This window comes from Mixophyes fleayi, chromosome 1 (assembly GCF_038048845.1).
Source record: "Mixophyes fleayi isolate aMixFle1 chromosome 1, aMixFle1.hap1, whole genome shotgun sequence".
Lineage (NCBI taxonomy): Eukaryota > Metazoa > Chordata > Amphibia > Anura > Limnodynastidae > Mixophyes > Mixophyes fleayi.
Window position 1 is genome coordinate 214450168 of NC_134402.1, and position 13832 is coordinate 214463999.

Sequence of the window (13832 nt, forward strand, 5' to 3'; positions counted from 1 at the left end):
GAATATGTTGAATATAAGCATACATGCAATGCTCTCCCCTACATGTCTAAAGTGGGAGAGAGTATGTCCAGTGGGTTAAACTTTTATTTGCACGGGCCAGACATACTACTCTGTCCACATTCAGCACTTGGCTTTTTTTTTTTTACATCTATGTATAATTGATTAAATATGGTTTATATGGTTCAATGATAGAAAATTAATACAGGTGTTTTCAAGAAGGTGCTTTCCTTAATATTTTATGGGATATTACATTTAGATTTTGCACCATCTTTAATAGCAACTTCCACAATACTTTTCTCCTATACAGTATATAGCATTATAAAATATGTATAGATGTATAGCATCTTAAAACAAACTCATGTTCATTTCTCCTCCACCCAATTGGCTACTCACTGGCATTCAAACACTGTGTTTGACTGCATGTTAAAATTAAACATATTCTATTATATGCATCCTTTTGTGTTGAATCTGCCTGTTATTGTATTGCCTGTTTTTGGATGCTGCTTGTTCCATTCCAGTGAGTTCAAAGCATGTCAACACATCAATGGAGTTGTACATCCCCAGTAACTGTTCTTTTAATCACATTAGCAGAGATTCATTTAATCTGTATTGCTCACAGCAATTCAAATCATTTTTAATCTTTTTTTTTATTTATTTTTTATTTTAAGTGGTTTAAAAGAAGACGATCTCACTTACATTTTTATTTGGATTAAAAGAAGGAGATCTTTGGCCACCCTATTTGGATTACAATTTAATGATTGTTTTTCATTTGATTAAAAAAATGCAAGAATTCCCATTGGATTATGGTAGATTAATAACGTGTTGAACAAGGGTATTGCGGAATGTTTCATTAAATTAAACTTTAAAATGATGGGTGTGTTTTTTTCACCTTTTTTATATTTTATTTAAATAATGGGCCGGAAGAACTGCCAACACAGGGTAAGTAATCTTGGGAAACTTTTTTGGCAGGCCTTTCCCCAGAGAAGTTCCACTCCGCGCTGACAAGGCTGGTACTGGTTCACACCATGACAGGGATACTCCTTGCTCCTTGCTAGTATCTAACCTGGTGCTAGTTTCCTCTTAACCAGGATGACTCCATGTTCATTATCCCCTTAATTTTAAAGGGATAACTGGGTTAAATTTATTTAAAAATATACATTGTTTTTAAATCAGTTGGCTTACATGCAGATACTTATGTGCATTTTGCTGTACTTGTGCCTACATTGAACTATAGACTTGGTAAATTACTGATTTTCCCACTGTTACACATCAATTGCAAAATGTAAATGTTTTTATACATCCTTCCTGAGCATTTAATTGATCTCATCCTGCAGAAGACAATTTTGTTTTTGAGCACAGGTAGGTCGCTACATCAGTGCATGTAGTTGGGAATGCCCAGCTCCTCCCATAATTTTATGTATAATTTACTCACTCAAAACAGACTAGGGTGGGATTCTCCCTATGAAAAACTTGTGTCTACCCCTACAGTAACAATAGCCTGATACACCTTCTGTGTGAAAACTAACACATTAATTCTCTATGGTTTGAAACAAATAATTATAAAATAATGGCAACATAAAAATCAAATGGCAAAAGTTGCTTAATTACATAATTTTTAACATTTTAATAATAATAATAATAATAATAATAATAACAATGTTTGAATTATTTTGCTACAGTGTACATACATTTGCCTTTACTATTTCGACACAATATTTTTTCTTGATTGGTAAACTGGATCACTTCTAGGATCTCGCCTTTACTGATTGGCAAGTCCTTTCCTCCTCCTCTCTTGTTTCCAGCACTCGGGACAACCATCATACGTGTCAAAACCTTTATCTCGCCTTCAATCTGAGTGAGAAAAAAAAGACATTTGGGAGTACAACTTGGATATATCTGCAGTTTTGGTGCATATTTTTGTTTAGCATTTGATTGTTTGCTTTCACTTGCCTCACTATCATCATTTTTATAGATGGATTTTTGATAAAAATGCTATAAACTCTTTTTCCTATTCAGAATAGAAATTGAGAAAAACGATCACACAAAAGCAGAGAAGTAATATGGCATCTAAACAGTTGCAGCCTGTGTGTAGAGGTGAACATGATCTGTTCTATCATCTAGCAGCTGAACGGTGGATGTTCCTCATTGACTCTTGCTAGTTACCTCTGTCAATGAGTAGTTGCTGGTTTTAGAGTTCACACGCTAGCATTTTCATGCTCATGTTCATGTTCTGAAGTTTATCTGCTTTCTGGTGTCTGACTCTTGCTTGTGACCCCGACTATCCTGCTTGCTGCTTGGACCGAATCATAGCCTGTGACCCCGATTATCCTGCTTGCTGCTTGGACCGAATCATAGCCTGTGACCCCAACTATTCTGCTTGCTGCTTGGACCGAATCACAGCCTGTGACCCCAACTATCCTGCTTGCTGCTTGGACTGAATCATAGCCTGTGACCCCCGACTATCCTGCTTGCTGCCTGGACCAAATCATAGCCTGTGTCGCCGACTATCCTGCTTGCTGCCTGGACTGAATCATAGCCTGTGACGCCGACTATCCTGCTTGCTGCCTGGACTGAATCATAGCCTGTGACCCCGACTATCCTGCTTGCTGCTTGGACCGAATCATAGCCTGTGACCCCGATTATCCTGCTTGCTGCTTGGACCGAATCATAGCCTGTGACCCCAACTATTCTGCTTGCTGCTTGGACCGAATCACAGCCTGTGACCCCAACTATCCTGCTTGCTGCTTGGACTGAATCATAGCCTGTGACCCCCGACTATCCTGCTTGCTGCCTGGACCAAATCATAGCCTGTGTCGCCGACTATCCTGCTTGCTGCCTGGACTGAATCATAGCCTGTGACGCCGACTATCCTGCTTGCTGCCTGGACTGAATCATAGCCTGTGACCCCGACTATCCTGCTTGCTGTCTGGACCGAATGATAGCCTGTTACCCCCCATTATCCTGTTTCCTGACTGGACTGAATTTTAGCCTGTGACCCAGATTATCCTATTTGTTGCCTGTATAGCATCTTATCCTGTGATCCTGATTATCCTGTTTGCTGATTGCACCATTTTTGCCCATCGCACATTTATCTCTACTCTACTGTTTGTTCCATTCTCTAGATTATGTACACATTACTTTGCACACCTGGGCCTGATTCATGTCTATACGCAACTTGTATATATGTTGGGTCTTAAATGAAGAACTTAAAACTTGAGCATAGTTCCAGCCAGATTTGAATCTGGATGGAGAACAGACTGCAGCATATGCATGCGCATAAGTATAATAAAAGTTCATACCAGAATGCATAATTTTTTTTAGCATTAAATAAAATAAATCAGTATAATCATTTATTTTTCAAAATTATTTTTTTTTACATTAATAAAGATGAGTTCAATGTGTTTTTATAGTCTTAGATGCATACAGTTGTTCGATGATAGCTAGTGGCACACACACGTGTAATTGTTAAGACAATGCCATGTCAGTCATCTGTCCTATAGTCAGTGCAAAAGATATGGCTGAAAACAAGTACACTAACAACAAACACAGGACTTGAATTGGTTGCATTTGTGAACAACCTTAATGTAAATGGCTTATATTAGAATTGGAGTCTGACTCTGACCTGATTTTCATTGGTCAAGCATGCACTTGGTGGGAGTGTGGGGTTGCCTGAAAACTCCCCTCCTCTGGCACGGTCTGATTGACAGGCTGGTGCCTTGGAATTTTAGATCCATTCTACCTCCCCATCCTTCTCCAGTGTTAAGTTCCAGCTCCCTGTCCTGCACTGAGAGCCTAACACACATGGGGCATGCACCACATGACATAGTACTGTCCCACGTGTGTAGAACACAAGAGGCAGACAGAGGTGTCTGAAATCTACAGTAAAGGGGATGGAGGGTAGAGGGGGAAATAGGTCTATTTAATAAATGTGAATGCTATTAACTTAATGGCAAGCTGGTTTCAGATATGGAGGCCTGATGATTAAGCTAGAGTGCTATTGATTTAATTATGGGCCTGGTTGGGGGTGGATGGAGGCATAAATGGTTCACTCACTGCTTGAAATTCCACATATCATGTACCAATCTCTATTCTTCAACAGGGTACAGACAACAGCTACTGAGCTTAAGATACAAAGAACAACAGGTAGTGAAAGCCTCAATAACAAGTAGAAGGTACATGTATGTACATATAAGCAGTACAATGTGAAGCAGAACAACTATCCTATCGTGACAAAATCCTGTCTGATCAGGACAATCACACAAATTTGGGACTGCCCCACCAGAATGGGAACAGCTGGCTGCCTTTGCCTGTGTATTTTAAGGGATGGGAAGAGTTGGAGAGCAGCCTAGCATGGTATCAAGTGCTTGATACTTTAAATATCTTCCTGTGTCAGACAAACCTTGCCAGTTATAGCTAGCATTTTTGTGCTCCTGCTCAGTATTTTCTGGTATCTGACTCTTGCTTGTGACACTAACTATACTGTTTGCTACCTGGGTTGAATCATAGCCTGTGATCCCGGTTAACCTGTTTGCTGCTTGAATTGGATTTTGCCGATTGTACATTTATCTCTGCTCTGCTGTTTGTTCCATTCTCCGGATTCTACACCCCATTACCCTTTGCAAATTGGGCCTGACACATTAAGGGACGTAAACGGCGATTATGTGCGTATAATTATTTTTATTAACGTTTATTTATAGGACACCACTTGAGGTCTACAGCACCATACAGGGGGTAAACAACAATACCGAGTGCAAGGGGTATGTCCAGTGCAGGCTGAAACCTGTGCCCATTAGCAAGGGCGCAACTCAAACGCTTAGAGTAACTGAAAGACGTGCTAGGACAATGGAGGAGTGTAGTCAATGAGCAGAGAGCCCAAGGAGGAGGTGCACAGTGTAGCTGGTGACCAAAAGTTATAGGTAATAACAACAGGTGAGAAAAGGGCCTTGCTCACTAGAGCTTACAATCTAAAGGGAAAGGGGCATACAAATGGATGACACATGGTTGTGAGCGAATGTAAGGGGATCTGAGGGCAAGAAGCAAGAGTGGAGGAGATGAAGGAAGAAGGAGCATGATTTGTGAAATGGTTAAGTAGAAGATTGGAAGGCTTTTCTAAACAGGTGGGTTTTCAATGACCGTTTGAAGCTATACAGATTAGAATGAGGGAAATTATTTCAATGGTGGGGGGCAGCACTTGAGAAATCTAGGATAAGGGAGTGAGATGTGGCTACCAGAGGGGAGGAAAGGTGATGGTCATTGGCCAACCGGAGAGGGGGCGGAAGGGAGTATGTATGGAGATGAGGTTGCAGATGTAAGGAGCAGTGGAGTTTGAGTAGGTCTTGTATGTTAGGGTGAGGAGTTTGAAGAGGATTCTGTAGGGGAAGGGAAACCAGTGTAAGGTATGGCAGAGAGAGGAGAGGCATATGTGGAGCTGCGAGAGAGGAAGATAAGTTTAGCTGCAGCATTAATTATAAATCAAAGAGGAGAGAGATTGGAGTGGGGGAGGCCAGTAAGGATAAGTTTGCAGTAGTCGAGATGAGAAATAATTAGGGAGTGGATCAGAGTTTTGGTGGCTTTCTGGGAGAGGAAGTGTCTGATAAGGGTGATGTTGTGAAGCTGGAAGTGACAGGATTAGGCAAGAGATTGAATGTGAGGGACAAAGAAGAGGGAGTAGTAAAGAACGACACACAGGCAGCAGAGTTGGGAAACACAGGATATAGTGGTGTTGCCAACAGTAATAGAAAGGTCAGAAGGGGAGGAGAATCGTGATGGAGGGTAGACAATAAGTTCAAGTTTGGCCATGTTAAGTTTGAGAAAGCATATCCAGGAGGAGATGGCAGAGAGGCAACTGGACTCCCTAGAGAGGAGGGAAGGGGAGAAATCAGAAAATGAGATGTAGAGTTGAGTGTTGTTGGCATAATGTTGGTACTGGAGGTTGAAGAAACTGATAAGTTCACCCAAGAAGGAGGTGTACAGAGAAAAGAGCAGAAGGCCAAGGACAGAACTTTGTGGGTCTCCTATGTGTAGAATGGATGAGGAGAGGAGGAACCAGAGGAAGAAACAGAAAAGGAGAAATGGAACAGTAGAGGGTATGGTTGGGTGGGGTCAAGGTTGGGTTTTTTAAGAATGGGTGAGCATGTTTAAAGGATGAGGGGAAGATTCCAGTGGAGAGGGACAGATTGAAGTGTTGAGCAAGGTGGGAGCAGGCAGTAGGGGAGAGGGAGGGAAGGAGGTGAGAGGGGATAGGATCCAGGGGGCAGGGTGAGGGTGGAGAGCATAATTAAAAGAATGGTCTTTGTCACCCATAGTAGGTTGGAAGGAACACAGGAGGTGGTGGATTGAGGGAGAGGTGGGTAGAGTGGCAGGGGTGGAGAAGAGTGATGGGAGGAGGAGATTTCATTTTTCAATTTTGGAAGTGAAAATGGAGGCAACGTCAGTGGCACTAGGAAAGGAATGGGGCAAAGGAGTGTGTTGAAAGTGGCAAAAAAGCAGTGAGGACTGGAGGACTATGAAGAAATTAAAGACTTTAAGAAGGATTGTTTAGCGAGGGAGAGGTAGGAACTGTAGGATGAGAGAAGGAACTTGACATGAAGAAAGTCTACCAAAGAATGAGAATTCCTCCGGTGGCAGCACGTGTGCATTTTTGAAGGAACCAGGTGAAACAGGTACATTTGGATTGCCAAGGTTGAGGTACAGGTGAACAGAAGAGGCAGGTCAGCAGTGTCAAAAGCGGTGGTGAGGGTGTGGTTGTAGAGGGAGGCTGCCTGACTGGGGCAGGCCAGGGTGGATAGAGGGGAAAGAAAAGTTTCAAGCAAAAAGGTGAAAATGGCAGCACTCCTGTTCCACTGTGTAGTATTTCTTCACCCTAGGCAGAAGTTTGTGGCTTAAGTAAAGGATTGGCTTCTCTGTCCCATCAAACCTCTGCGAGAGAACAGCACCCAAACCTACTCCAGAGGCATCCGCTTGGAGATACAATCTTTTGCTGAAATCCGGTGCTAGGAGTATTAGTGCCGAACACAGAGCTACTCGAATATCTCGCCAGGCAGCCTCCGCTGCTTCTTGTCTGGACAAGTTTTTTAGATGCTCAGTAAATGGAGCAGCCCTAGTGGCACAATTAGCCATAAACCAGTGATAGTACCCAACTAGAACCAGGAAGGTTCTCAGCTAGGCCTTTCGCACAGGCTTGGGGCAATCTCTGAGAGATGTTACTTTGGCATCTTGAGGTTTGACTTGACCTTGTCCGACAACATAAACAAAGTATTTGGCCTCGCGAATGGCCAATGCGCACTTCTCAGGATTGGCTGTTAGACCCACCTTCCTGAGTAAGGCTAATACTGTCTTCACTTTGGGTAGATGTGTCTCCCAGTCCTGGGAGTGGATAACTATGTTTTCAAAGTATGCAGCTGCATACTCCTGTTACTGATTTAAGAGCCGATTCATGGCTCTTTGGAAGGTAGTGAGAGCCCAATGTGGCCCAAAAGACATTATTTTGTACCGGAATAACCCATCTGACATTGAAAAGACTGTCTTAGCCTTGATAGATGGTGTTACGGGAATCTGCCAGTAGCCTTTGGTTAGATCGAACGTGGCGAGGTACTGACTATTGTCAAAGGTTTCCACCAGTTTCAATTCTGAGCAACGGGTAAGTGTCAAAATGGGAAACCTCTTTTAATTTTATAAAATTTTTACAAAAACAAATACTCCCATTGAGCTTGGCCACTAACACAATATGTCTACTCCAATTGCTATTGGATTCCTCAGTGACATCGAGGTCCAACATTTTTTTATTCTCCTGTTTCACAGCTCCATGTCTAGTTTCAGGAATGCGGTATGGTCTTACTCTCACCACCACCCCTGGAGGTATAACTATATTGTGCTCTATGAGCGTGGTACGTCCACGTACCTCAGAAAACACATCAAGGTTCCTCTAAACTGTTTCCTCAGTCTGTCGTCTCCACACTGGAAACAGATTGTCCCTTATGGGAAGTTTGGTTTCCTGCAGCACAACTGTGTTTACCAAAGCGGCTTGCGGCTCCTCCCTATTATGCCATGGTTTCAGCAAGTTGACATGATATGTCTGAATGGGTTTTCTCCTGCCTTCCTGTCTGACTTTATAATTAACAGGCCCCACAGCCTCAATCACCTCACATGGCCCCTGCCAATGTGTGAAGAGCTTACTCTCTTGTGTGGGTACCAGGACAAGAACTTTGTCACCTGTTTGAAAAGCTCTAATTATAGCTGACTTATCGCAGTTAGTTTTTTGTCTCACCTGTGCTTCATGCATATATTGTTGTACCAACAGGGTGATCTTCCACAACCTATCATACAACTGGGACACAAATAGGATCACATTGGGTTCTTTAGGACTCTGTTGCTCCCAGCCCTCCTTGAGAACATCCAAAATACACCCATGGCTGCCTGCCATACAAAAATTTGAAAGGGCTGAACGCTGTAGATGCATGAGGTACCTCCCTCATTGCAAACATTAAATGGGATAATAACATATATCAGACCCATTATTCCTGTGCTACTGCTTTTCTCACTACGTGTTTGAGTGTCCTATTGTCGAAGTCAGATAATTGGATATGGTCATTTCAAATTAATATCTATCAATCCGATTGTCTATGTCCAGAATTATGCGACTAGTATGCTACGGCGTGGAGGAGCGTAATCAACCACAACACATGCAAACACTCATACACGCATTTACACGAACACATACACATGTAATTAGCTCACATTAAAATCAGTTGCAACACATAGTTATTTGTGAAGAAATGTAGCAGAGTTTATGGTTTAATAATATAATGTTATGTACACGTTAGTGAGATCTACGGTTCAGGTCACAGGAAACATATGTCTGGTATCATTCTAATCCCTATTTATCCGCAGACGTCCAATTCTATCGCCGAAAGAATCGCACCTTGCGTATGCTAGATATGGATTATAGGGAATAAATGATCATGTATGATATTGTGTGTGTGTAATGCTAATAGACCAGTTTGAACTAGTTCTTGGTGGGAAGATTAAGTATGCATCTTCTGGAGAGCTGACCCTCGGATGGCATCGTTTGAACTAGCCAATGACCTGCATTACACTGGACCTTCCTGAAGCCTGAACCTATGAAAACATGTCAAATCATCTGTATTGTTTTCACTGTATCACTGACTGTATATAAGCAGGGGCTCTGGGACTAGTAGTCAGTCACATTGACAACAGACTTCAGGACTGAATGACTGTATGCTGGATCCAGAGCGTCTGCAATAGTAACGGCTGTACCTATTTTATTTGAATTGTTACTCTGATGCTTTTTGCTATTAAATCGCATTGTGTTTTGGAACCACATCACTGGAAGTGGACAATCGTTATTGGATAGCGACTAGACGTACATAACACTATTAAAACATTCCACTAACCCGTCAGTCTGTGGGTGATATACTGATGTGTGTAATGTTTCTACTCTTAACAACTGGCACAGCTCTTTCATTAGACGGGACATAAAAGGAGTACCCTGATCAGTGAAGATTTCTTTGGGGATACCCAACCTGGTACAATACAGAAGAAGTTATTTTGCTATTGTACTGGACTTTATATTGCACACAGGTATAACCTCAGGATACCTAGTGGCAAAGTCCACTATAACCAGTACGTACTGATGGACACGGGCTGATTTCTCTAATTGGCCTATAAAATCCATATCAATACACTCAAACGGGGTATGCACCACAGGGTTGGGAACCAGCGGGGCCCAGTAGTCTGGCTTCGGACATGTTGTCTGACAGCCTGGACATGTTTGGCAAAACCTTTGTATTGCCTCGTACACTCCTGGCCAATAGAACCTAGTGTCCCCCTCACAGATGTGTATGCACAGCTTTGAGAACAAGTGGTGTATGGATTTGTGGCACTAACAATTGCTCTGCAGTTCTACCTTGTACATTAACAACTTTATATAACAGATCATTCTCACTATACTACACAGTACTCTCTATAGCCAAAAGTAGCGCTAGTTGAATTTGTATAATGCATCCTTCCTGTTCCATCATTCATACCTGCTACATCAACATTCATCCCAACTGTTGTGGTACCCAGATTGGTACTCTCAGATCAGTCTATTATCTTTGCTTGTGTCCTATTGTACCATTTTTTTTGTTAAGTTACCATTACTTGAGAATAAGTCCTGGGGACAAACAAGTCCCGGTTGGCATATCAAGTTCCATAGGTTGTTTTAGGTGAATCTTTTTTCAACACTGGTAGCTTAACAAGTAAGGTGATTTGTGACTTTAATTTGATAAAATGGTCAGATTTATGCATAAACAAATAATATTAATATGGGTATTTACATTAATGTATAGCTTACTTTGTGCCTCATTATTTTCTTTATTTAACATTCTATTACATTTATGTATATTTTACTTTCTAAATATAGTTTTTATATCTAACTAATGCCAAATTTCTGTTGTGTATACAATTTTGATTTGTTTTACTATGTTGTACATATGCTCAACCTCAGAGTACCATGTCTGTTTATGTAAATTTCACAACTGTTGTTCTATATATTCTGCTTGATATTTGCCCTGGTCCTTTTCTACTGTAAAACCAGCTCTTGATCTACTTGTTACAATGTCTCGTTTGTGTTACCACCAACTCTCCACTTTCACACTTCAACAGCAGGCAGTGGCAGGTAACCCTCATGAAAGACATATCTGTCACACAGAATCCCTTCTGCACGTGAGTGGAGTCAGACTGTGGCTTACCACTCCTCAAAGCTGCTTCTTTATCTGTACTTGCTTCATAAGTGGCTACTGACATTATTACAAGTCGTTATTAAATAACATCTTCCATGTGTGAAGATATCAAGACTTTGTGATTCAATTAAATGTATTATTTACAGTATAACAATTTGACTTCAAAAAATATTTGATGCAGGCTTATTGCAGCAAAGTTTATTATTTTCTTTGTTCCAAAATTAAGCATTTGTAAACCCCCCTTCTAAAAATCCTGCATTTGCCCCTGCTTATTGTGCTGTTGTCAATCTCCAAACTTCCACAACAGATAACAGTTTAGTATTATTTTACAGATAATTTTTATGCAATTTGTCATTTTAATACCTTAAACTTCTTCCTCATTTCTTTTATTTCTTTGCCTTCATCTTTCACAGGTTTTATATTCTCCCTTTTTGGCAATTCAGGTTTGCTGTTAAAAGGTATTAAACAATTAACCAAAATAAGAAGTACAAAAACATTTTGAATGATCAATGTGCAATTCATATAACACTTTGTGCTATTTTAATTTTTCACCAAATTACAATTATTCTTTATTATGAGAGGGAAACCAATGAGCTCATTTAGAAGTGATCATACATCATTTTTTTTTTTTGTGAACCCCATTTCCATACTGCACAAATGTGTATACATACTTCCATATATAGAGACAAGCAAGTGTCGGACAAATACAGTAATAGTGTACTTAGATCATAAGCATCACGGCTATATTATATCAAGTCGCTACTGTATAAGTACATTATTAAATTGATTGTTCCATTTGATCTCCTGCAGTAAACGGTGGTAGTCATTATTGCAAATTACTACATTCCGACAAGACTAGGAGCGACATAATCATTGCGAAAGCTGTAATTACGACACAGAGGAAATACAGACTATATGAAAAACTGACAGGCAACAATTCCGGCAACAGAACATTCCCTTCAATTCAATTGGTGACAGTTACATTACTGCTATTAAGGGGGCACGCTGTTTGAGTCAACTGAGTGGTACCTGCATCGAAAAATTTAATATTGTATAGCAAACCCTTAATCTTCACTTGTTAGCCTTCTTCCATTTATGGCCACCCTGATTTGACCCTCCCTCTTGCTTATACACCCTACTACCGCCACCCCACCCCACCCGCGCGGTGCACTTACCTCTTCGCAACACTACAAAAATAAATGACTTGGATCCTCTATTGTTGTTTTATTTTCAATTACTTTTGTTTTGTATTTTTATTATTTTTTTTATTTTATATGTGTGTGTGTGTGTGTGTGTGTGTTTGTTTTGTGATTCTCGCGATAATATCTCTTCCTATACTGGTATTGGAATGGAAAATTAGCAAAGACAATTGTTTACACAACTGTATACAAGCTTATTGGATGTTTTATATATTCTATACTTCTATTATTATTTTTCCTTTGATTTTTATACAATAAAAAGAGATAAAAAAAAAAACAAAAAACATCCTCCTGGTCTAAATGTCCACAATATATATCCACCAATCAGTATTTGGCACAAAAATATATACCTAATAATAATTGATAAAATCATTATCGGCATGTTGGTAAATTTGGAAGATGATTAGTATTGACCTGATTGTGTGGTCATTTTCTGACTGCAGAACAGGCTCAAGTTATGCAGGAAGCAATCTGGTCAGCGGATCTGAGGGATCAAGTGGCCAGTGATGTTCAATTTAGTTGTCTCCAGAGATGTAGAATATAGTATTAGAAAATGGTGGTAATATTGCAGACATGCAGTGCATAGATGAAGACCATAACATATATCAAAACTGGAAGAGTTCTAAAAGAAAGAGAGGAGGCAATCTCAAAACAAGACAAAAAACAACTTTGAAGGACAGCTAAACATCAAAACTGGAATTTTTAGATTAAGGTAAAATACATTGTGCAGTGACATTCCTTTGCAGCTTTTTTGCAAATTAATGTATTATCTCCCATATATTTAGCACAGTGTTCTAGTAGGACCTGATAAATGTCAAAAAGCTGACACTTTAAGCATGTGAGTTGCAATTACATTAGTGGACTTGCCTCCATATATAAATCCACTAATCCACTTATCCACATGGGGTCTGATTTAAAGTTGTATGTATTCTGCTTTTGCTTTACTGTGAATGCTCAGTAAATGCAGCCAGCTTTTATAAACTTGCACTTGTGGCCCCCATACACCTAAAGAAGTGGACAGGGAACAGGCAAGTGAAAGTAGAGTACAGTAGAGTAGTGCATACATTGGCATATGCAGTCTAGATAGGAGGCAGATTCTGAGGAAGTGTATCTAATGCAGGTGTCTAAGCCTAGGTGCAAAGATATGTGCTGATCAGGGGCAGGCTGGGCTGGGGGGCAGGGGGCATCTGCCCCACGGGCCGGTCCCATAGTGAGCTAACTTGGGCTGGGTCACTGGGCCACTTGCATATGTTTTCATTTAAAATAGGCTGCCGAGTCAAGTCTTGCCTCCTGGGATAAAATTTGCCAGCCCTCCCCTGATGCTGATAATGATGATGTACTTGCTTCTTGAAAAAGAAAATATATATATTTTTTTTAAAAGTACATGCCACCCCCAAAAAAATACTAACCAATACCAGTGCTACAGCCTGGCCTGGTTACTGCTAAAGCACATTGGGCATCCTTCAAAAAGTGACAACTAGCCCCAAGTTGTACCAGACTGGTGTGTTCGCACTATAACCGTGAGACCTGCAGCATGGTGCCCCCGCTATCATAATGTGAATCCATCCCTAGCCTGATCAGCACGAGGTGGATTTCCATAGAAAACCAGGCTTGTAAAAACATGCTCTGTGCAAGGCAAACCAGCTCCATTCTGAATAGCAGTGGGGATCTTCCTGGCACACCTTGGGTGTTGTTCCTTCTGTCTACATATGGCAAGTACTGTGTAGGCACAGCATACTTACACCTAGACACAAATGGACACTTCAGATCAGCTTGGATTTGAATACGGTCGGAGCTATGCTCAAGTTCTGTGCTCATTTTTAAAATGCAACTTGCATGCAAGTTGAGTTCCAATTTGAATCAGAACCATTGTATTTCACTTTGCACCTTT

At 40.8% G+C, this 13832-nt stretch overlaps 1 protein-coding gene across 2 annotated transcripts in view; it reads right to left on the reverse strand.

Moving 5' to 3' along the window:
- The window catches only part of LOC142149640 (FYN-binding protein 1-like), a 143330-nt gene that overhangs the window by 16065 nt on the left and 113433 nt on the right, over positions 1 to 13832 (reverse strand). For both annotated transcript variants that reach the window (XM_075204960.1, XM_075204966.1), the window contains 2 exons: positions 11106 to 11190; positions 1689 to 1851 (listed from right to left, as the gene is read on the reverse strand). In XM_075204960.1, the coding sequence (XP_075061061.1) occupies positions 1689 to 1851; positions 11106 to 11190 (248 nt within the window). The remainder of the gene's footprint in view (positions 1 to 1688; positions 1852 to 11105; positions 11191 to 13832) is intronic.